This window comes from Schistocerca serialis, chromosome 1, assembly GCF_023864345.2.
Source record: "Schistocerca serialis cubense isolate TAMUIC-IGC-003099 chromosome 1, iqSchSeri2.2, whole genome shotgun sequence".
In the NCBI taxonomy this organism is placed as follows: domain Eukaryota; kingdom Metazoa; phylum Arthropoda; class Insecta; order Orthoptera; family Acrididae; genus Schistocerca; species Schistocerca serialis.
This window is the reverse complement of record NC_064638.1, coordinates 241,022,919-241,048,638: the sequence shown is the minus strand read 5'-3', so window position 1 is coordinate 241,048,638 and position 25,720 is coordinate 241,022,919. Positions and strand designations below refer to the sequence as shown.

The 25,720-nt window shown below is 42.3% G+C and overlaps 1 protein-coding gene across 1 annotated transcript in view; it reads left to right on the top strand.

Moving 5' to 3' along the window:
- The window catches only part of LOC126463248 (inter-alpha-trypsin inhibitor heavy chain H4-like), a 170,187-nt gene that overhangs the window by 15,438 nt on the left and 129,029 nt on the right, over nucleotides 1-25,720 (top strand). The window contains exons 2-5 of the mRNA XM_050096144.1: nucleotides 3,442-3,608; nucleotides 16,154-16,264; nucleotides 19,596-19,734; nucleotides 23,379-23,493. Of these exons, the coding sequence (XP_049952101.1) occupies nucleotides 3,442-3,608; nucleotides 16,154-16,264; nucleotides 19,596-19,734; nucleotides 23,379-23,493 (532 nt within the window). The remainder of the gene's footprint in view (nucleotides 1-3,441; nucleotides 3,609-16,153; nucleotides 16,265-19,595; nucleotides 19,735-23,378; nucleotides 23,494-25,720) is intronic.

The window sequence follows — 25,720 nt, the reverse complement described above, 5'->3', positions numbered from 1 at the left end:
GTACATTAAAACTGAAGAAACAGGAGAAAGGTAGGAACTCAAGGAGACGGGACTTGGATAATCTGCAAGAACGAGAGGTTTTGTTGAGTTTCAGAGGGACCATTAGGGAACGGTTGAAAAGAACAGGGGAAAAAATACAATGCAAGAAGACTGGATAGCTTTGACAGATGAAATAGTGAAGGCAGAAGACGATCAAGTCGGTAAAAAGACGAGGTCTAGTAGAAATCGTAAGATGACGGAAGAGAGATTGAATTTAAGTGATGAAACCAGAAAATATAAAAACGCAGTAAATGAAGCAGGCGAAAAGGAATACAAAACGTCTCAAGAATGTGATCAACACAAAGAGCAAAATGGGGAAGCAGATAGAGGAGAGATATAAGGATGTAGATTCATATATCGCTAGGGGTAAGAGAAATACTGCCTACAGGAAAATTAAAGAGATTTTTGGAGAAAAGAGAACCACCAGTAGGAATATCGAGAGCTCAGATGGGAAACCAACCCTAAGTTAAGAAGGGAAAGCAAAAAGGTCGAAGGAGTATGTAGAGGGTCTATAAAATTTCGATGTAATTAAGGGCAATGTTATGGAGATGGAAGGGGATGTAATTGATGATGAAACGGGAGAAACGATACTGCCTGAAGAATTTGACAGGTTACTGAAAGACTTAAGTCGAAACAAGGTCCCAGGAGTAGAGAAGATTCCATTAGAACTACAGATAGCCTTGGGAGAGCCAGCCATGACAAAACTCTTCCACCTGGTGAGCAAGACGTATGAGACAGGCGAAATACCTTCAGACTTCAAGAAGAATATGGCCGGCCGGTGTGGCTGTGCGGTTCTAGGCGCTTCAGTCAAGAACCGCGTGACCGCTACGGTCGCAGGTTAGAATCGTGCCTCGGGCATGGATGTGTGTGATGTCCTTAGGTTAGTTAGGTTTAAGTAGTTCTAAATTCTAGGGGACTGATGACCTCAGATGTTAAGTCCCATAGTGCTCAGAACCATTTGAACCATTTGAACGAAGAAGAATATAATAATTCCAATCTCAAAGAAAGCTGGTGTCGACGGATGTCGACCGAACTATCAGTTTAATAAGCCACAGCTGCAAAATACTAACACAAATTCTTTACAAACGTATGGAAAAATTGGTAGAAGCCGAGCTCGGGGAAGATCAGTTTGGATTCCGTAGAAATGTTGGAACACTCCAGGCAGTACTGGCCCTACGACTTATCTTAGAATATAGGTTAAGAAAAGGCAAACCTACGTTTATAACATTTGTAAACGGAGAGAAAGCTTTTGGTAATGTTGACTGGAATACTCTCTTTCAAATTCTGAAGATGGCAGGTTTAAAATACAGGGAGTGAAAGGCTACTTACAATTTTTACAGAAACCAAATGGAAGTTATAAGAGTAGATGGGTAGGAAGGAAACAAAAGAATACTTAGGAGTAGGAATTAAAATCCATGGAGAAGAAATAAGAACTTCGAGGTTGGCCGACGACATTGTAATTCTGTCAGTGACAGCAAAGGGCCTGGAAGAGCAGTGGAACAGAATGGACAGTGTCTTGAAAGGAGGATATTAGATGAACATTAGTAAAAGCAAAACGAGTATAATGGAATGTAGTCGAATTAAATCAGGTGATGGGAGGTAATTAGATTAGGAAGTGAGTAAATGGGTTTTGCTGTTTGGGGAACAAAATAACTAAGAGAGGATATAAACTGTAGACTGGCTATGGCAGGAAAAGCATTTCTGCAGAAGAGATATTTGTTCACATCGAGTATAGATTTATGTGTTAGGATGTCTGTTCTGAAAGTGTTTGTATCGGGTGTAGTCATGTATGGAAGTGAAACATGGGCGTTAAACAGTTTAGAGAAGTAGAGAATAGAAGCTTTGAAATGTGGTACTACAGAAGAATGCTGACGATTCGATGGGTAGATCGTGTAACTAATAAGGAGGTACTGAATAGAATTGGGGAGAAGAGGAATTTGTGGCACAGCTTGAGTAGCGGAACGGATCGTTTGGTAGGACACGTTCTGTGGCATGAAGTGATCACCAATTTAGTACTGGAGGGAAGCATGGAGGGTAAAAATCGTAGAGGGAGACCAAGGCATGAATCACTAAATAGATTCAGAAGGATGTAGGTTACAGTAGTTACTCGGAGATGAAGAAGCTTGCACAGGATAGAGTAGCATGTAAAGCTGCATCAAACCAGTCTCTGAACTGAAGACCACAACGCAACTAATAATTAACGAGGAGATATTGAATGGAATGGAGGAGAGACGCAAGTGTAGCATCTAGCTATCTGGAAGCAGCGAGACTTGCTAGCAGACAAATAAATTGTCGATTTGGTAATGGAAGGAACTGTGTGTGTGTGTGTGTGTGTGTGTGTGTGTCGGTCGAGGGACACCTAGGGCTGATGAAAATAAATTACAGTTATCTTATTCTGAAGGATGGATGTTGAAGTCTGAATATGATGATTTCAGATGGGTTCAGACATACTTGCCTATTGGAGGTGAGCTACCAAATTTAATTATCTCTAGAGGAATGTTTTCTGACCCAGTGTAGTAAATGTAGAACCTCGTTTTATTTTCGGTTTGATGATCGAGTTGGCATCCAGTTCTATTAGGCAACTGACGAACATTAAGAAAGGAAGTCCCCTGAATCAACAGAACTTCTTAGGAAAGGCGGGGAAATTTTACCCGCAGAGTTCCGGAAATTCATGACTGACAGGAAAGTGATGTTCTCAGCTTCCTTCGATGATCCTGTTGAATAGTGTATTGTATCGAATGTTTCTTATAACCCTCCGTAGAAACTCTGAGTTTCTGTTGCCACAACTCGTTCTTTATTTTTCTGTCTAGCATTTGCGATTGAGGTGTAAGAAAGGTTTATTCGTCATTCTGGACTTGGGTCTTAGGGTAAAGGGTTTCCCATTTCGCATCTATCTAAATTAAAATTTTGTTGTTTTTCACATTAGACTAGTCGTGCCTATTCGTATACACACTTAGCTACCAATCTGACTAACTTTCGAAATATAGTCCAGTGCAGTTCATTTATTTATTTTTTTTTTTTTTTTGTAGTTTTGCGAATGCGTTATCCAAGGGGCACTGCGACCTCCTGCTGTACATCTGTGTCTGCAAGACTGACTGCTCTGTAGACGTAAACAGCGTAACCACAACACGAGAAAGCCTCGGAGGACGGCACAGAGGACCTCAATGAAGTCATCCCTTCGCTTGGGGTGTTGACTCAATCAAACGACATTTCGCAGTGCCATGAACAACAGGACGACGATATTGACAACTTTGGACATTGCTGCCACACTCTGAGGTTGCAATCCAACGATGTCGTTGGAGTAGGGTTGAAACTCCCAGGGTGTGATAGCAGTATCAATAACGTCGTTCTGTCTGCGTACAGCCGCAAGACAACTTTCACTGACTGAATTTTATTTTACAGGGACTTCAACAACCCAGGGTGTACAAACTGCATGTGTCGTCCGAGATCCGCAACCGTTATGCTAAAACGCTTATTACCAGCAGGATTGGCAACCCTGCAAATCAAGCACAAGAAGTATCTTTCGACGCTGTGCTGCCTGAGAACGCCTTTATTTCCCTCTTCGTTATGTGAGTACGCAGAGACCTGGGCGAATAGTAGCAACAGAGTGCTACACATTTTCTCTACTTTGAGACCAATAAGCGGTTTCGAGATATGGTCCAGATTTATTCACAGTAATAATAAAGTGCATTATTATTTTGCTTACTTAATAAGTTTTGAAGAAGCAGTGTGTTGACACTGGATGACGCATTAAGCAGGTCTGAGCTGATTCATTCCGCAAATTGAAGAAATACAATTGCAAATATCTGAAGAAATTCCAGAAATAACGCGCCTGGTGGCTCTTCGGAGAGAAATTCTGTGTAATTTTTCAGATACTTCAATTCACATAGACCAAAATAGTTTGCAGTGCAATTTATTTTCTATGAGATGCTGCTACAAAAGGTTGTTGGGCGTGATGATATGTGCTATTGTATTTACTGATGTCATTCTTTCCATCTATCACTGTAATTATGGAAAGAAGTGAAAATCACCTGATATCAAATCAAGGCCTTGAGGAGTATGCTGAAATTGCTTGCAGCCAAATTTCAAGGTCTCTGAGCGTCGTATGTGAGTGCCCACACTGATTTAGGCTTTCCGCAGTTTACCTAACACATTTTTGAAGAGGAAACACTTGATTTCCTTGTCACCCTTGTTATTCCCACATTACACCTACAGTATTCACTTTAATTATTTACGTGTTTAACCTGATCTGATTAGGGCCATCAGGCTCTTTTACATCGGACAAGTGTTTCACTCATACTGTACATGCTTTACATCATAGTTACCCAACAAATAACGATCTAAATATGACAACTACTATTAAAGTGATGTGAATGTCTGAAGTGGCAGTTTAAGTAGTACTGACTATGAACTAATAAAGTTAATACTGGCAGTGCTTGTACTTCTGCACTCTTAATGATAAGAGTAATAATAAAAATAATGACAATAATAACAATAATGATAGCGGAAGATATAAAAAGCATTTATAAATGAACGAAATAGACGTTTTCTGATATGGTGAAGTCTGAGGAAAGGAAATTTAAGGAGACTGCATCGGCTGCAAATACTTGGGATGCGAGGAAGATTTGTTTGGAATGAGAGATGTACAAGGGTAACGAGTGCGTACAGAGACAATGTAATCCTTAAAGTCGCTTTCGTAGATACGCCATTAAGTCTCTTCTCGTAGCCTCATCATTGATGAGACTCTAAACCCTACCCTTCCTTCCTTTCTTCCGTCACAAGTACTGTATCCTGTACGACACAATTAGCCATTACAAAGATACTGCTCAGCTACTTCTGGCAAATTCAAAATATTTCCGTCACAGTTCTGTCACTCTTAAAACTTTTTCTATTGCACTCATATAGTTGGCAACCAAATCCGACTGAAATTTGCTGTTGTTTACCTTTTCTGGTGTTATAAATATTTGACAAATAACAAATGTGGGAAATGGTATTACTGATTTCCACAGTTGCGATGGATCAAAAAATCCACTACAGGTATGGTGCATTTTATATGACTCAGTAATTTCCATTACATGCCTCATTACAGCTGATACTCCTGTAGATTTCTGGCGTTCCATTACTAAGAATAAGCAAGGTACGAAAAACTCAGCTCGTATGTTACAGGAATAGGTATATTGGCGGAAAGACGTATGTGATATTTAATGTTCGGACGTTAATTTATTATGTCAAAATTATAATTCGAACAGTCCGCGGGTATACTCCCGGTCCATAGTGTCCAGCGGACACAATATTTCTGCGATGAGACATGTCGCCAACGTCAGGTGCACTGACGAACTGAGCCCCTGATTTCAAGCTCTCACTAGGTCACGGACTGGTCATCGAATCCAGCGTCAAAGGAAGCTAAGCAGCTTAGCTGTTGTTCTTCCGTTGGCCTCTCTGGTGGTAGTGTTGACTCTCTTTGGAATGGTCATCATGCTACTTCCGTAGATTTTGAAAGCAGGCTACCGCTGCGAGGTCCTCAGTGGCAGGCTGTCGTCTGACGGAACGCCGCTGCTCCTTCACCCATTTCTCCGTGACTTGGTAGACATGCTGCTAGTTGCGCGGTGGTGGTGGTGGTAGGGGGGGGTCAAGATGGCGTTAATCAGTCGCAGCTCCTTCCGGTACACCACCTCGTGCAACGGGGATGGCGGAAGTCGCACGGGTGGTGAGGAAGCGGAGGCTTGGGGATGTCTGTTGGCGCGAAGGGATAAGGGTTGTCCCAGTGTGGGTACGACCCATCCCTTATGGACGCCGCAGCCTTCTTGAGGAAGAGCTGCACTTTGCGCTCATCTGGGAGCGGCAGGCACAGGGGCAGCTCTTCGTCCTCCGATGCCTCTTCCTCGTCGTGGGAGGAAGCAGACGGCGTCTCTTCGCTGGCTGTTGTGGCTGTCTCCACAGCGGGAGGCAGAGCAGGCGTCTCGACGTCCATCTCCAGGTGCACTGCCTCCTGCATTTCTGCAGGGGGTGAGGCGATGGCCATCTGTGTGGCGGTGTCCACCCCCACCGGATGCCTCACAGGGGTGGCAGGGGCGGAGACAGGCGCCTTCTTCTTGAGATCCTGGTCTCCTGAGGCAGCTGCTGGAGCTGGTGATGGACAACTGCTAGCTCGTTCTTGAGTGCACCTCTTTCGGCTGCAAAGGCGGCGTGGAAGCAGGCCACGGCGTCACCAGTGGCAGCTTAGATGTGGCGCGACTCGCACCCCTCGCCAGAGCGGGGAGCCGGGGCGGCTGTCGTGGCGCCAGACATCGCCGCAGGGCGTGTCGCGGGGTGCTGGCGGCGGAACCCTTTTAGGTAGCCGCAGCTACACGACTTTGTGGCGTGTGAGCCGCCGCAGTTCGCGCATCTGCAAGCCACTTCTCATGGCTTGTTGCAATTACGAGTATCGAGCACTGCCGCGCACTTCAAACACGCGACGGCGTTCTTGCAAACATTCGCAGTGTGCTCCGTTTTCTGGCACTTTTAGCACTGCACCTTCTTCTGTGTACTCCTCGTATGCCATTTGCTGCCGCGGATGCTCCCCATCGCGTCGATGAGTAGCGCCAGTACGGCCGCCAGCTTTCTTCCCTTGTGACCAATCTAGCGGCTAGTGGCGTAGGCGAGGGATTGTAACGAAGTGAATGTGTGCGTCCGTGCTGAGTTCCTGAGGGCGGCCGCCTGTCTTAAATCCCCTCCTCCTGCGAGGCGTTTTCTCCGCGGTCCACGCCCGCCAAGAAATTGACACCTCAACGACCCGTACCGCCAAGACTTTATGGAATCCCTAAAGTCCACAAAGAAGGGGTGCCGTTACTCCCAATTGTCAGCAACATTAGGCACCTACATATTTGCTGGCCAAATACCTGGCAGAATTACTAAGCCATTATGTGGGTAAATGCCCTCATCACGTTTGTAATTCTGTGGATCTTGTAAAACGTCTCGACAACTTCAAGTTAAAAGACTCAGATATCCTGGTGAGTTTTGGCGTTGTAATATTGCTCACCAGTGTGCCTCTCCGAGAGTCAGTTGAGCTTATTGCACAGAAATTTGACGAGAAGACGACTAACTTTCTCAGGCACGTTCTGACCTCCATGTATTTTCTCTTTAATGGAGAATACTGTGAACAAACAGAAGGAGTCGCAATGGGGAGCCAATTCTCATCTGTGGTCGCAAATTTCTATATGGAGTACTTCGAGGAGGAAGCTTCGGCGTCATCCAAATGGAAACATGCTTGTTTTCGCAGTTATGTGGATGACACGTTCATGATCTGGCCCCTTGGAAGGGACAAGCTCCTAGACTTCCATATGCACCTGAACTCCATACATCCGAACATCATATTCACTTTAGAGACCAAAGCAGAAAGAAGATTACCATTCCTGGACGTCATGGTCAAAAGAAGAGCGGATGACACCCTGGGCCACGGGGTATAAAGGAAGAAAACGCACACAGACCTGTACTTATAGACAGATAGCTGCCACCACCTTTCGCAGAGGAATGGGGTGTTAAAAACACCGGTGCACAGGGTGCGCACCATCTCTGATGCAGAGAGTCTGCCCGTGAGCTGGAACACCCCAAACCTGTATTCCGGAAAAACGGGTACTCGAAATGGCAGATCAGACGCGCTGTCCACCCGATCTCTACAGTACAGCGTGTGGAGACGAAAGAAGTCACGGAGGAAGAGACAGCCTATGTACTCTATACTGGCGCACTATCGGGGAAAATAGGACGAATATTGAGGAAACACTTATGTCTTTTGCCAACCAATAAAACAAGAGCATTACAGTGCGCATCATCGAAGGTCGTTGCCGAGAACAACAGAAGCACACTCGACTTAGATACCCCAACAAGTTGGCGGTCGCAGAGCACTGTTTGTCCGAAAATCACGAAATGGACTACCAACATACCAGGGTCTTGGCACAGACAGCTAAGTACTGGGACAGCGTCGTTAGAGACACTATCGAAATTGGTACCAGGGACGGACTAATCAACCGAGATTGCGGCTATAACTTCAGCAACGCATGACAGTCAGCATGGAGTATTATTAAAAAGATGCTCAGTGTCCGTTGGACACCATGGACCGGCAATACACCCGTGGACTCTTCGAGCAAGAAATACCGTGGGAGAAACTGGAGAATCACAACATTATAACTGATAAATATTTAAATTATAGGTTTGTGCACGTTAAATAGTATATTAAGATATGAAAGCAATTTACAAGTAATTTCTTCATGATCTATAAACACTAGTTTCTTGCACACTAAATATCATAAAAATCGTACAAAACATGTAAATAAAATATGTGTGTGTCTTTCCGCCACATTGCAAACGAGACTGAATTAAACCGTCTTGTGCATTTACGCGCTACTTACGGAAGAGCGAAGGAGGCGATAAGGAAACGAGTATGGGAAATGGGCATTTATTTATGGGGGAGGGGTGGTTTGGGACGTAATCTAGCATGGACAGACAACAGCGCATCGTGCATCTCGTTATCTGTTTGCACCCTGATAAACGTAGACATGTCTGGAGAGAACCCAGCAATATAGACCGACTCCAACACCCTGTCTGACATGTGCAACAACGTTGTAGACAAGTGATGTTCTGTAGTGGCATTGCATGAGGTCACCGTACGCCTCTCGTTGTTGTTGAGAGCAACCGCACTGCTCTACGGTACAGGGACGAGACTCTCAGCAACCGGCAGTGCGATCGTATCGCCAACAATTGTGGTGACAGTTTCATCTTGAGGGGTGATCACTCGCGTGGACGTTGTGCTGTACTCGTGAACTCGTTGCTCCAGCATGTGGGATCACCGGAACGGAGTAGCCAGCCTGCTCCCCGAACGCGAATCCAGTCGAACATCTGCAGGCTCGATTGAAACGAGCTGTTTTTGCATGTCGACAACGACCACGCAGGCTGCCCAACTTATGCAGAATCGGCGTTGAAGACTGGGATAGTTTGGACCAGGATTGGTTAGATGTCGCATCGATGGTATGCCACGACGGATTCAAGCCAGCGCTCGAGTAAGATGACATTTCACTACGTGTTGACGCATTGCTCAGAATTGATGTAAAAAACGCCCATTGGAAACATTCGATTTTGTCTTTACACATTTTTTTCTCGTTTCCTTTTTTGACCTGGTGACCTGGACATATTGCAAATGAATATGTATTCATATATCAGAGCCAGTTTTTCTTTCTTTGTGCTATGAAATTAGAAATACTGAGGTTATGGAAAATTTGATATGTGGAGAATAGCAGACTAGCCCGCCAAGCCTGCCGGTTCACAATGTCACTTTATCGTGAGCTCTGCTTGCAGTATTAATTGCTGCTTTTCTTAATGTTTGTAAATGAGTATGGTCCTGCAGTAAATTTGTTTTTAGTACGCTCACGTATAACATCTTTCGTATGTCACACTTTCTATAATTTAATTTACAATGTTAGCTTAAAAGCAGAAATTGAACATGCTTCGTCCGGTTGAAACCATGTATAGCGTTAACAAATTGTTGCAGCATCTGTGTGTAGCGCTCAATGTTCGCTGTGACGTGATAGAATGCGACGAGGAAATGTGACCCGGATTCACCTATGTGATATCGTATACCAAACATTCGAGTACTGGGCGTACACAGAGGGCATGCGCATCTGACTGTGATTTTCAGTCGCTCAAATGTATGAAACCTGCACTATTACATATCCGTCAAGGCGAAATCGTACTCGTTAGATGGAAACCAATCACCGATATCTTACCCATCGGTAGCAGATCACATAAAACGCTGACAGGAAGTTACGAATTTTCTATTGTCTTTGGGTAACAAGTCATGAAGAGTAGGACTTCTGTTACGATGCATCGTTGAAGACTTCCACAATGTCCTGAGGCCATTACCAGCAGGAAGGTCAGACTGGCCAGGATTGCAACCCACAGACTTAATGGGTCTCGAAGAACAATTAGCTTACACGTCGATCAAACTTTCTGGGGTCGACACATTCCGCCGATCGCTTTTTGGTTGTACCTGTGACGTTCCCTGTCTTCTGGAATTTGTCGTGCAGTTTCTTTTTGTGGTCTTGTTAGATGTGCACTTACCATATTTTTCAGTGAAGACATTCCCAGTCAAAATATGACTGGCACATCAGATGTACCGAAATACACTGCGTACTCTCTGATGTAACGTGTCACAGTTTCTTCATCAATTAAACAAGCAACTTACCGCCAACAGGAAAGAAACATTCTTCATAAGTTTGCATCACTTTTTGGTATTATTTAGGACGAATACATAGAAGAAACACCGAATAGTGCAGTGTAATTCTGGATCATCCAGGCCACTGTCTTGCTGTTCTTATAACTAAATGGCCGTAAGATCTTCCAGCTGAACAACGACCGTACATCGATAGATAACTACAGTAGTAACACTTCGGACGCGTATTCGGGACGACGTACTTCAATTTCCCGTAGCAGTGGACTCGCTATTGAACTCGGTAAACTGAGTGTCCTGTCGTTACGCAACTTGTATTGAGAATACGTTTTATAATGATAGGCTTTTAGTTACTGTTCAAAAGAAATACTGTAGCAGTTACCCTCTGATTGAAATAATCCTTGGAAAAGGCTTCATATTCTTCGTTACCATAATATAAAATCAGGAATGTCTGATCTTGTCTTTTCGCTTCTCCAGACCATTTTTGTGTGACCACATCTGTCACTAAAAAGAACAAAACCTTGATTTTCTTACCAGTTATGCACAGCACAGATAAAGTACGTCAATAGACCAGACTGAATTTGTACTGAAAGATGGAGAATTATTTCCTATTAAATGGCAGGGAGAGATTACAAATGATTTGCCTTCAACGAACTGTTGGCCATGGGCATTATCTGACAGTACATGGTCATATCCAGAAATATTTATAAAGTATAGAGAGAAAAAAAAGTAACTCAGATGTGTGTGCAGAGCCACTAGCACACTTTTCCACGTCATACTACAGTGTCTGATTTATGAAACCATGACGGTAGAAGAGAGGCAGCAGATTTATTGCAATTCCGTCGATGACGTGTTGCAAAATGAGAATTTGCCTCTTCAACAAAACATGCTCAAACTTTTCATGGAATCAAGAGAGAACAACCTGACGAACTGCTCAGAACAGAAGAATGAGACTTGCCATGTGGAGAGAGTACGTCTCGATCAACAAATACACATATACTACACATATACTCCAGTAGCTACCATATGGTGCACGGTGGCGGGTACCTTCTACCACTGCTAGTCATTCCTCGCTCTGTTCCAATAAAAAATGGACACGACGATAGGAATGAAGGAAAGACTGGTCTTCGTTTCTGAAGCCCATTTGTCTTGAGATATCAGTGAATTTCGAAGGGATCCTGGTTCTTAGTAGCTAACCTGCCACAGAGGTGGTAAAAAGGTTCCAGTACACCACAGTCTCGCGTCGTGATGGAACTGAACCGTTACATCCAGTAGAAATGCGCTGGACCCAAAACCCAGAGAACTGTAGATCTAAACAACTCTCTGCTGCCATAGTGTGATGGTAGTGAGTGGAGTGGTCAAAAGGTATGCACAACAACATTGCAATAATAACGAATTTTTTATTATCAGCGCAAAAACATTCATGTGCATCCAAAACTCAATCAAGAGCGGAACCCAAAATTACAGTTTTACCATCACAATCTATAACAACCCCAATTTATAAAATTGTGTAAAAGAATGTAAGACAACACCACTTATATCGTTGGCCATCAAGTTTAGAATTATTTTAAGAAAGTTAAACACCTAGAACAGAATTAAAAGAAGTAGCCTAGCATCTGCATTCCTACAAAAGTATCAGCAGTAGCAAATACATTTATAACGTTCGAATTTCGAATATGGAACGTGCAGTTACACCAAATGAACTTCGGATCGGCCGAAAAGAAGTGTGGTAAAACACTAGTTTGAATGTCATCTCGGTAGGCCACACAAGGTACCTAAAGGTCCCTTAATGCCGATTAATAATGAATGACAAGCATTACTAGTAAACACATTCACTTTGTTTTATTCGACAACAGTACACATAACTCAGTGCAATTTGGTATGATACACTTTATATTGATCTGTATTTGAACAAAATAGGTTGGACCATTGCTCGAAATCATATGCTGGCTGCAAAATCCGTGTGTAGGTCCGTGTGCAGGTCCCACTTCTCGCTCTGTCAGCGCAGGCTCATCCTGCGCAGGTTGTCGCTTCTACCTTAGCTCGTTGACCACTAAGCAGGAAGTAAGGCCACTGAGGAAGATAGTACCAATGAAGAAGCCATGGAAGCCATGGATCGCCACCTCTTTAGGTTTGACCAAGGTCTAAATTATTTCAGCACGTGCGCCAGACGTGACGGATCTGTTGGGCGGATATTCAAATGGGCTCACGAATGTGACAGATTTGAACTGTTATATATTTATGACTGTAAGTCAAAAAATTTTCGTTTAAAATTTCAAAAATACTTGAATTGCTAAATGGATCGCTAGATGTCCAATCATAGAAATCTGAAAGGCGCATCCACCGAATGGTTAATGCTTCAGAGTTTTCATTTTTATTTGATATCAGTTATAATGCAGATATCGTGTTTTATAACTTCAGCATCTCTTCGAATAACGAATGCTGATCGTGGGTGAAACAGCCACCCAACACCGTGTTATAGCAAATAAAATGCAAACACATGTTGTTCAAGTAACTTTTATATATAACTGATGCAACTTTGGCGAATGTGTGGTCAGTAAGCTACAATGAGGCCTAACAATACTGTTATTTCATGTAATACCTTGTGCAACAAATAACATGCCAATAAAACGCTGAACCCATTCACCCAGACGCACTCGGAATAATTACTATGGAAACAAAATAAAAACAAAAATGCAGAGTTCACAATCAAAATAGTAATTAAAATAATTTGTAGTATTTGTAGTGTTACGAAAGACTGTGATGGTTTTCTGACTCAAATTTTATCACCTCAATCTAAAATAATCACTCCTCAAAATGAATCTTAGGACCAATAGTTATTTAGAAAGGACTACAAGAGTTCCTACTAGAAATATTTATTTACTCTTTTGTGGAATTCATACGAAATCTTTTCACAATTTTCAACAGTTAAATTTTCACAATTTAATCACAGATGAATTAACTATTTCGACTGAAAAGAATGGTCAGTTTCAGTCACCTCTGTTTGAAGTGCATCCTTTTTAATAAAGTAATTTTTTCCTCTTGTATGTTTATCGATAACGAGATTGTTTGTTATAATCCACTCTGCAACAATGTACACATTGGAGAGTCTCTCTTTTCCCGTACTGCAAATGAAAACAAGTATAGTCAACATCTTGAAATAATAGTCAGAACAGTACATTTTATTGATTACTTCACTTTTAGTGAAATGAAAATTCAGAGAGACTTGTGCCTTTTTTGAAATGTCAAAAAAATGGCTCTGAGCACTATGTGACTTAACTTCTGAGGTCATCAGTCGCCTATAACTTAGAACCAATTAAACCTAACTAACCTAAGGACATCACATACATCCATGCTCGAGGCAGGATTCGAACCTGCGACTGTAGCGGTCGCTCGGTTCCAAGCTGTAGCGCTAGAACCGTACGGCCACTCCGGCCGACTTGAAATGTCACTTTCAGTTTGTTCACAACATCCTGAACAAATTCTCAGGGGACAGCACCTCCCAGCGCTTGGCTGCCGGGTGGTGCAGGGGGATAACCAGGCCGCTTTCGTCAGGCAATGCTGCACATGTGCCTACTGGTTTTTCACCGTACGGTACAACAGTCACTTCGTAACAGTTGTGGCAAATAAAGGCACAGTACTGTCAGATCTTCGGCATCGGCAATGGCTGGACATAAAATATTAGTTGGGCAAAGTCCAGTGACTTCAGCCGATTTAGGACTAGGAGGGCCTGATTCAGGACGTTATGAACAAACAGCAATTGTAGGATATTTCATTGACCTTCGTTAGCCAGAACAAAGTTCATACTCTCACACTGATAGATACCTCTGTAACAGTACTGTCAATGACTCTATAGGTTTTGCCATGTGATGAAGTGGCTTCAGTCATCTCACACGCATACACACATCATATACAATCAATCATATATTCACAAACAATACATGTACAGACAGTTTTTATTTAAAACACATTGCCACAGAAACAAATTCATTTACAATCTGCGGTGTCGACCCATTGTTCAGGAAAGTTTCCCTCAGTGATCAAGCGAATGACGGAACTGGAAATCTCCTGTCAAACATTTCCAGTTGTGATTAGCTCTGTCCCGTCCGATATTTGTGTGGAAAAAGCCAAGTTCTACGACAACCCGTCTTGCTCGCACTAGTTGGGTATGAATGATGTAATAAGAATTGTCGCACACAGTGAGTCATGGGATACCTCATAAAAATGTATCGGACCTCCTTTTGCGCGTCGTTGTGCAGCAACTCGGCATGGACCCAACAAGTCGTTGGATGTCCCCTGAAGAAACAATTAGGCCTGCTACCTCTACAGCCATCCAGAGAAACGAATGTGTGCCCGTGCCGGTTTTTGTGCACGAGCATTCTCGATTATGTCCCATAAACGTTCGATGGCATTAATGTCGGACGACCTGGGTGGCCAAATCATTCACTTGCACTTCTTCCAACGAACTGAGAACAACTGTGGCTTGGTGACATGGGATATTGTCATGCATAAAAATTCCCTCGTTGTGTGGGAACTTGAAGTCCCTGAATGGCTGCAAATGATCTGCAAGTAGCCGAACATTCCGAGGACCCAGTCCATTCTATGCAAACCCAACCCACACCATTATGGAGATACAAGAATCTTGCACAGTGCCTCGCTGAGAACTTGGGGTCCGTGCCATCGTGGGGTCTGCGCTACCATCAGCTCTTACCAATAGAAATCGGGATTCATCTAACAAGGCAAGGGCTTCCCAGGCGTCTAGGGCCCAACCGATGTGGCCACGAGCCCAGGAGAGGTTCAAATGGTTCTGAGCACTATGGAACTTAACTTCTGAGGTCACCAGCCCCCTAGAACTTAGAACTACTTAAACCTAACTAAACTTAGGACATCACACACATCCATGCCCAAGGCAAGATTCGAACCTACGACTGGAGCGGTCGCGCGATTCCAGACTGTAGCACCTAGAACGGCTCGGCCACACTGGCCGGCCCCAGGAGAGGCGTTACAGGTGATGTCGTGCTGTCAACAGAAGCACTCGCGTCGGTCGTCTGCAGCTATAGCCCATTAGTGCAAAATTTCGCCTCCTTGTCCTAACGGATATGATCGTCGAACGTCCCACATTGATTTGTGCTGTTATTTCACCCAATGTTGCTTGTTTGTTAGCAGTGACAACTCTACACAAAATCCTATGCTATCGGTCTTTAAGTAAAGGCCATCGGCCTTTACGTTGTCCGTGTTGAGAGGAAACGCCTGAAATTTGGTATCCTCGACAAACTCTTGACACTGTGGAACTTGGAACATTGAATTCCCTAACGAATTTCGAAGTGGAGTGTCCAATGCGTCTAGATCCAATTTACGTCCCGCGTTCAAAGTCTGTTAATTCTCGCCGTGAGGTCTTAATTACGTCTAAAATCCTTTCACATGAATCACCTGAGTACAAATTTCAGCTCCGCTAACGTACTACCCTTTAGTAATTTGTGTATGTGGTACTACCACCATCTGCGTATGTGCATTCGCTGGCCCATGACTTTTTCACTTCAGTGTACTACTGAATACAGAATTTTATTTTGTACTATTTAATACAGATATTTTACGTTCTTTGCACAATGTTGGTTAGTTTTACACGCCACTCATCGGTGGCATCACGTTGCTATTGTGATTGTACATCAGCTTGTACACCAAATAAGATGATTTGAAGCAAATTTATAACAAATTAAGAAAGAAAATAAATTGGTGTATCTGTAATGAGAATTTACTGTGCCTTTACGTTGTGCGTGAAGAGGGGTTTCGTACTGATGAAATGAGATCGTGTATCCGTGCTGTTCTGCTATTGTTTTTGAATGACTGATTCGACACACCCACTGACTGCAAATTTTGTAGGAGGAAAGTGAATGACGTGGGTGACTGTTTTTGCAGAGAGATGGACGGCGTGGCGTATGAGGCGTTCGTGCGAGGCAAAGAGGAGGCCCGCCAGCAGTACCAGGCAGCGGTGGCGGAAGGGCGAGGCGCGGCACACGTCGCTCTCAGGTGGGGGTATACACACACACGCAGCTGTAGTAACGTCTCAGAGGCAGCGGCACATGCCAACAGCCAAGCAGCTACCAGATTCTCATCTAATAATCAACTGCAATAATAATGCACTTCAAAAAAGCAACCTAGGGTCTTGTCATAAATGTGTGTGTGTGTGTGTGTGCGTGTGTGTGTGTGTGTGTGTGTGTGTACATATCTATGTGTACTTTAGTTGTCATATTCATGACCACCCTCTACGATGTGGAACATACAAGTGCATTCACAAACATGATACTTTTTCTCTGTGAAGTCATATGTACATGCTGGCCACTCACAAAACAAACTTTTTATAGTCCTATAACTATTTTTCGTAAGTACAACCCAATCATATACGGATAGTGTCTGCCCAGGAGTTCATCTGTTGAATAGAAAGAGCTGTCAGGCAGAAATAATCTCAAGTTTTTTCTGGAACTTTCATTACATCACGGCAAGTTCAGCTGACAAGGGAGATGGTATGATATCTTCCAATTGCCCCAAACTGTTAACAAAAAACTCCTTAAGCAAGTAAATCTGTTGTAAGTTGTTAGTTTTCCTAGTTTTTAAACACTTACCTAAATGAAATATGAGAGCCAACATCATATATTATGATTACAGGTTGTCTCCTTGCAATGAATCATTTGTATCTACACGCGAAATTGCCCCATAAAATTATTTCACATGACGTTAATGAAAAAACGTATGAGAAAAGTAAGCTACTTTTACAATGCTTTTATATCCAAAATCAGCAATTAGACCAAGAGAAACTGTCGCTGAACTCAAGCGTTTGAGAAGATTTATAACTCATGGCTAGAACAATCAGTTTTCCGTATTTACTTTCCTTCAAGTGTATTGTTATTTATGATTTGCCTCATAAAGAATTGAATAAACGGTGCTTATGAATTAAGTAGTAGACTATTTGGCCAGAACCAATCAATAATACATTTGAACTTTTCATTTATTGGTTCTTCTGCTGTTGCAGCTCTAGTGAGCTTCGTTATGCCGCTCGTATTACCACGAAAGTTCACTATTTCTGCTTCATCGCTTTAACGCGGAGGGTCAGTAGGCCCCAGAATCAAGCCCTGCAAAACGCCAGTAATAATTTCACTACCCGCGACATTGTTGTGAATAAAAACAGAGATCCAGGATGTGTATATTATGTTTATTTTATTCCAGTCACTGATCACAAAATCTTTTTTTATCCTCAGGTGAAGATCTTTCTTTGTTATGATCAGGGACTGGATTAAACGAAACAAATACTGCAGATCCTTGATCACAAGTTTTCATTATGTTACAGCTTGTGAAACTACCGCCATGTCTTGTTTACACAAGAGTTAAAAGGCTCCGTGAACTAAAGCAGAAAATAAGTTCCGAGATAATCAATATTAAGACCAAAAAGCAATGTATTGCAGCAGGTGTCGTAAGCTAAGGTGAAAATTAAACAGGATTCAACATTTTCTTTATCAGTTAAAACCAAATGTGAGATTAACAGAATGAAGGCCTAGTTACATGAATCGAAAAAAGGTATTTAATAGAGAAGATTTTGAACAACATTTACAAGTAAGTAAAGAATATTTTTGTAACAAATTTCAACTTTTGTGACAAGAGATTTCTGATAGGGTTCAGAATAATGTTACAAAATCGAAAAAAAGTGAAACAAAAATTTTAGAAAACTGTCGAAATTTCAGATTTCAAATATTGCAAAAACTAAGTTTGCCTTTGATTAACATTGCTTTAATTACGAAGTAACTGACTAAACAAATATCAAGCTGAATGATGGTGAACTTACTTTGCTGAATAAATGTTAAGAAGAAAAGAGTCAGGCGCGTCTTAGTTCAGACTAAAACTACATGTTAAGCAGCAAAGATGCCGAAACTGGAAATTATCCAGCATCCAGCCAGTAAAGATGTTAGTCGGAAGTTAGACAAAGAGGAGACAATGGCCACTAGAGCAGACACGGGGTTGTATTGATAAAACAGAAGAGTTATTTGCAAAAAATGAAATAATTGTACACAGAGACCCAACTAGGAATATCTAAACTGAACAGCAAAACATACATTGCTACCAACTTCTTAAAGGATTCGAAAAGAAATCGCTGAAACTGATGAATGCGGAACTTCTCCACCTTCTATTTCAGATTAAAATACCAGTCGTGAACAACGTATCATCACCAGACTATAAACTAAATAGATTTATTTGACGATTTCACACCGAATTTATTAATCAGGAAATGTTCTGAACAGGCGTGCATCATCACATTTTAAGCACATATTTCATATGTATGACAGTAATTCTTTTCATTGTAACATAATACTTGATTACAAAGTATAGACTGTCCCTCAGCTGTGTTTGGTTTCCTTGTTTTCTGCAGATCTGAAGACGGTCACTACTGACAGAAATCGATAGTCTGAGAGCAATTTTTTTTTAAATTGTAGACTAAAATAAAATTAACTATTCAGTAGTAATTTTTCTCACTCGGAAGATTCATCGTAAAAGCTGCATGAGCAATGTAAAATAGCCCGCTGCGTCTTATCGGTTAAATATGACGTGAACCACTTATTCATTTTTCCGTGAAAGCCTTAAACTTTGAGTTTCTTCAGAATAGTGTTGCGAAATGCAGAGGCAAATTCCTTAGATAAATCTCAAAAACTCCTAGTAGGTGAAATCAGATGTCTTAATACATGGTAAGAGACATGGTACGTGGTATATTCAGTGACGAGGCACTTCTGAAACCACCATTGTAAGTGACACAGAATCTAATTTACAGATATGTTCATTCGGGAGGACGACGGTTCAAATCCTCGTCCGACCATCCTGATTTAGGTTTTCTGTGATGTCACTAAATCACTTCAGGCAAATGCCGGGATGTCTTCTGTGAAAGGGCACGACCGATTTCCTTCCCCCTTCCTCCCTAATCCGAGCTTCTGCTCCGTCTTCCGTCTCTAACGACCTCGTAGTCGACGGGACGTTAAACACTAATCTCCTCCACAGATATGTTAAACCATTCTTAAGTGGGTCACGTTTTCCGAACTTTGGAGAAAGAAATTGACAATGAAATGAATCCAGATTTACTGATATCTCTCCTAATAGTTACCTAGAAGAGGGATATAAAAGGTTTATGGATATATGTGTTTCCTTGTGTTCGTGTGTGTGTGTGTGTGTGTGTGTGTGTGTGTGTGTGTGTGGTGTGTGTGTGTGTTTTTCCGAGCGTCCGCGGGCGCTGATGAACGAGTTTATGACTTTCATTCACCATATTACAAATATCTTACGTTATTTTTATTTGTTAGCGTAATGTTACTATCGAATGTTACAGTGCACGCGATTCCAAAGTGGTACACGTGTTGGTGAATGTTGAGGCGCAGAAAAAAGTAACCTTCAACCTGACGTATGAGGAGCTGTTGCAGAGAGAAACAGGCGCCTACAACCTCCGCATCAACATCAATCCTCGACAGGTATGCCCACCACTGGCTAACGGGGGCGCAAATGCCGTATCACAGGCGACTGTTACTTCTGTTATACTGTCCGTGTTACCTCTAATGTAGAACTATGTTTGTACTAGAAGAGTAAGAGAACTCCCTTGGTACTAGAGTGAACTTCTTTTTTGTGAAAATTTGGAAATTTGTGGTAAGTTACTATGGGGCCAAACTGCTGAAGTCATCGGTCCCTAGGCTTACACAAGACTTAATCTAACTAGCTTACGCTAAGGGCAACACACACACCCATGCCCGAGGGAGGTCTCGAACCTCCGACAGGGGGAGCCGCTCTTTTTTGCGACAGCAGTCTTCTGAATGGTATGACGCAGCCCGCCACGAATTCCTCTCCTGTGCCAACCTCTTCATCTCAGAGTAACTCTTGCATCAGACGACCTTAATTACTTGTGTCAGATGTATTCCAATATCTGTCTTCCTCTACAGTTTTTACCCTGTGCAATTCCCTCGAAGAAGTAATGGCGGAAATTAAAAAAAATGGTTCAAGAGCGGAATTAAAATTCAAGGTGAAAGGATATCAGTGCTGACATTGCTATGAAGTGGAGAAGAATTATAGAATTTGCTGAAAGGGATGAAGAGTCTAATGAACAAGAATATGGATATGGACAAAGGGTAAATAGAAGAAAGACGAAAGTAATGAGAAGTAGCATAACTGAAAACAGCGAGAAACCTTAAATCAGTATTGGTGATCACGAAGCGATGAAGTTAAGGAACTGTGTTACCTAGGCAGCAAAATAACACATAGCGGACGGAGCAAGAGGGACATCTAAGGCAGACTAGTACTGGCAAGGAGGGCATTCCTGGCCAAGAGAAGTCTACTAGTATCAGACATAGGCCTTAATTTCACGAATAAATTTCGGAGAGCGTACGCTTCGAGTACAGCATCGTATGTTGGTGAAACATGGGCTGTGGGAAAACCTGCGCAGAAGAGAATCGAAGGATTAGAGATACAGTGCTACGGGAGAATGTTGAAAATTAGATGGACTGATAAGGTAAAGAATGAAGATTCTCTCCAAAGAATCGCCGAGGAAAGGAATATGTGGGAAACACTGGCAAGGAGAAAGGACAGGATGGAGGAAATCTGTTAAAACATCAAGGAATAACTTCCATGGAACTAGAGGGAGCTTAGACGATGAAAACTGTATAGGAAAGCAGAGACTGGAATACAGGCAGCAAACAATTGAGGACGTAAGTTGGAAGTGATACTCTGAGATGAATAGGTTGGCATACAAAAAAACTTCTCTCTGGTACCTTGCTGTCTTAACACATGCCGTGTACTTCTGTCAATACTTGTTCAGTGTTTTCCATACGTTCTTTTCTTCGGAGAACCTCATTCCTTACCTTGATATCCAGCTACTTTTCAACATTTTTCTGTATATCTCAATCGCTTCCATTATAATCTGCTCCAATTTTTCCACAGCCCATGTTTCACTTCCACACAATTCTGTGCTCCAAACGTATGTTTTCAGAAATTTGTTTCTCAAATTAAGGCCCATGTTTATACTAGGAGACTTCTTTTGGCCAGGATCATCCATTTTGTCTCTGCTATGCTACTTTCTCTTTCTTGCGAGATTTTTCAAGCTGAAGAATGGTGGCCATCGTGCAGTATTAAAGTGATTCCCTCTAAAGTCAATCCGCTAGTGCAAACCTGTGATGTCTACTTTTACCGTCAGGTAAAGCAGTTCGCCAGAACTGGTCTTATCGAGGGAGAAAAAGAAATCATTCCGTTGTACATCACAAGCTATCCTCGCCAATATTTGCTGAAATAACGTTACGAAAGGTGATACAACCTTTATACAAATAATTCTAAATTAACCAAGAGACCTAGCGATCATAATAATACAACAAAAGAGGTAAGTACACGTACAAAGGTATATATAGATAGCCATTTGATAGCATGGAATTGCAGTGGATTATCGATAGATACAGAGACTTTGTGGTAACAAATATAACATGCCTCACAACAATCCTTTGATAGTAGCGAACTGAAGAGGATTGACGATTGATACAGATACTGGATGTAAATACATGTAACATATTGTGCATAATGAGGCGAATAGGTCCAAGTCAATTACACTATTGGTAATAAGCCATCAGAATCAGTAACTAAAATATAATACCATTGAGTAACTGTCCTGACTGAGCTTGAGTAGAATAATCACGTAATATAACTTGTAGGAAAATAGGATACAATATAGCTCTTTGTTAGAAGACTCTTAAGTAAACGTAATTAATCGCCCATGAAAGAATTGGTTTACAAAACACCTGTTCGACCGATCTTGGTTTACGTGTACTTGCTCGTCATCCTGAGACCTTGTCATTCATCACTAGTATTGTGATTTTGCACTACTTGCACTTCACTGAAGGTGGCTGTTGTTGATGTGGTCTTCAGTCCTGAGACTGGTTTGATGCAGCTCTCCATGCTACTCCATCCTGTGCAAGCCTCTTCATCTCCCAGTACCTACTGCAGCCTACATCCTTCTGAATCTGCTTAGTGTATTCATCTTTTGGTCTCCCTCTACGATTTTTACCCTCCACCCTGCTCCCTGCCTCAGAACATGTCCTACCAACCGATCCCTTCTTCTAGTCAAGTTGTGCCACAAACTCCTCTTCTCCCCAATTCTATTCAATACCTCCTCATTAGGTACGCATTCATAATTAGATCTAAGTACAAGACTATGTGCTTAAGAATGAGTGAAGAAGTAGCTGATCAAGACATTCCCACCATCATCCCTCCCCTTTCTTCCCTCTCTCTCTCTCTCTCTCTCTCTCTCTCTCTCTCTCTCTCTCTCTCTCTCTTTGACCCCCTCTCACACCCTAACGCACTCACTCACTCGCTCACTCACACGCACACACACACACACACACACACACACCCAGTACAGAAAAGACACGTAACCGATAAAGTAAGGTAGGAGAATACGTCCCCTTGACAAGGAAGTTATTGGATGCAGAGTTCAAACTCACATAAGTTAGTGACAGGGAACGAAACCGTTTTTGTTTTTTCCTCATGAATTGCCTCGACATTTGCTTTGATTGATGTAGGGAAACTATATAGCCAGATGGAGATTTGGACTCAACTCCTCCTATACCTGAGTCAAAGAAGAGTGTTGGGAGACTATAGAGCGAGAAGAGAGTACTACCTCTTGCTTGTTGATAAAGTCAAGTAGATAATACGAACCTAAACAGATACAGAAAATTCTCTATCATCGACCATGTTCAGACCTGTGGCTACTACCTGAATCACAATGACAGTGACAGCAAAAGCTCTGCCCGTTGCGATGGAGGAGATATGAGATAATGGAAGAGATCTTCCAGTATAAAGATCCCTCTAGCCCCTAAAGTCAGTAACAGTGCCGTAAAACCTTGGATTTTGCATGACCACAGACTATGTAAATTGTCGGAATACTTGACAAGGATGGTTTCTCCGGCCTTAAGAACCTTGTTCGATGCATGATTTCCGTTCCCTTATTTCAAGAAACTGCAGAGTGGGTGTTATCATAATGTCAGCTTCTAGTACTAACGAATTTTAGTTTCAGCGTTTCTGTATAGCTATCAGTGTTTTTCGGCGTAACTAAATAATGACTCCCAACATTTTCTTGTTGCAGCTAGTAGATGATCTGGCGGTTGAGGTGCATATAGAGGAGAAAGCGCCTCTGCGTCTGGTGGAGGTGCCCACACTCCGGCAGAGCAACGAGGTCCTGGAGTCGCTGAACAATGATTGTAAGTCGTCATGAAGTGCACTAACCGAAGTATCACTCAACTGCAAGCTCAGCTTGGACGAAGTGTTCGGGAATATTGACACAAAGTGTTTCAGATGTAAGGTATCTTGTCGCTGAGCAGTTCTATACTGACTATCTGTAACTGGGCTTAACACATGAAGAATAATTTTGGCTCTAGTTTCCCAGCATCGTCGTAAATCACGTACAGGAATCCAAAAAAAGTCTGCAGTTGCCTCACTAATAAACGTAACACATTGTTAGAGCATAAACGATTTTTAGCCCTGTTGCAACCTACATCCTTCTGAATCTACTTAGTATCTCTTGGTCTCTCTCTATGATTTTTACTCTCCATGTTTCCCTTCAGTACTAAACTAGTGATCCCTTGAGGCCTCAGAACCTGTCCTCCCAACCGATCCGTTCTTCTAATCAAGTTGTAACACAAATTCCTCTTCTCCTCAGTTGTATTCAGTACCTCCTCATTAGTTACGTGATCTACCCACCTAATCTTCAGCATTCTTCTGTACCACGACGTTTCGAAAGCATCTATTCTCTTCTCGTGTAAACTATTTATCGTCCACGTCTCACTTCCATACGTGGCTGTACCCCACTTCCTTAAAAATAGCAAGTCTACATTATATATTCTCTCTACTTCGACCATCATTAGTTATTTTCCTTCCCAGATAGCAAAACACATCTACTACTTCAAGTGTCTCATTTCCTAATCTAATTCCCTCAGTATCACCTGATTTAATTCGACTACATTCCATTATTCTCGATTTGCTTTTGTTGGTTTTCATCTTATATCCTCCTTTCAAGATGCTGTCCATTCCGTTCAACTGCGTTTCCTGATCCTTAGCTGTCTCTGACAGAGTTACAATGTCATCAGGAAAACTCAAAATTTTTATTTCTTCTCCGTGGATTTTAATTCCTTTTCCCAATTTTTCTTTTGTTTCCTTTACTGCTTGCTCACTATACAGGGTAGTCCATTGATTGTGATCGGGCAAAATATCTCACGAAATAAGCGTCAAACGAAAAACCCACAAAGAACGAAACTTGTCTATCTTGAAGGGGGAAACCAGATGGCGCTATGGTTGGCCCGCTAGATAGGGCTGCCATAGGTCAAACGGATATCAACTGCGTTTTTTAGAAATAGGAACCCCCATTTTTATTACATATACGTAGTACGTAAAGAAATATGAATGTTTTAGTTGGGCCACTTTTTTAGATTTGTGATAGATGGCGTTCTAATAGTCACAAACATATGGCTCACAATTTTAGACGAACAATTGGTAACAGGTAGGTTTTTTAAAATAAAATACGGAACGTAGGTACATTTGAACATTTTATTTCGGTTGTTCCAATGTGATACAAGTATCTTTGTGAACTTATCATTTCTGAGAACGCATGTTGTTACAGCCTGATTATCTGTAAATACCACATTAATGTAATAAATGCGCAAAATGATGTCCGTCAACCTTAATGCATTTGGCAATACGTGTAACGATATTCGTCTTAATAGCGAGTAGTTCGCCTTCCATAATGTTCGCACATGCATTGACAATGCGCTGACGCGTGTTGTCAGGCGTTGTCGCTGGATCACGATAGCAAATATCCTTCAACTTACAGAAAGGAATACGGGGGCGTCAGATCCGGTGAACGTGTGGGCCATGGTATGGTGCTTCGACGACCAATCCACCTCTCATGAAATATGATATTCAATACCGCTTCAACCGCACGCGAGCTATGTGTCGGACATCCATCATGTTGTAAGTACATCGCCATTTTGTCATGCAGTGAAACACCTTTTTGTAACATCGGTAGAACATTACGTAGGAAATCAGCATACATTGCAGCATTTAGATAGCCATCGATAAAATGGGGGACAATCATTCTTCCTCCCATAATGCGGCACCATACATTAACCCGCCAGGGTCGCTGATGTTCCACTTGTCGCAGCCATCGTGGATTTTCCGTTGCCCAATAGTGCATATTATGCTGGTTTACGTTACCGCTCTTGGTGAATGAAGCTTCGTCGCCGGCCGCGGTGGTCTAGCGGTTCTAGGCGCGCAGTCCGGAACCGCGCGACTGCTACGGTCGCGGGTTCGAATCCTGCCTCGGGCATGGATGTGTGTGATTTCCTTAGGTTAGTTAGGTTTAAGTAGTTCTAAGTTCTAGGGGACTGATGACCATAGATGTTAAGTCCCATATTGCTCAGAGCCATTTGAACC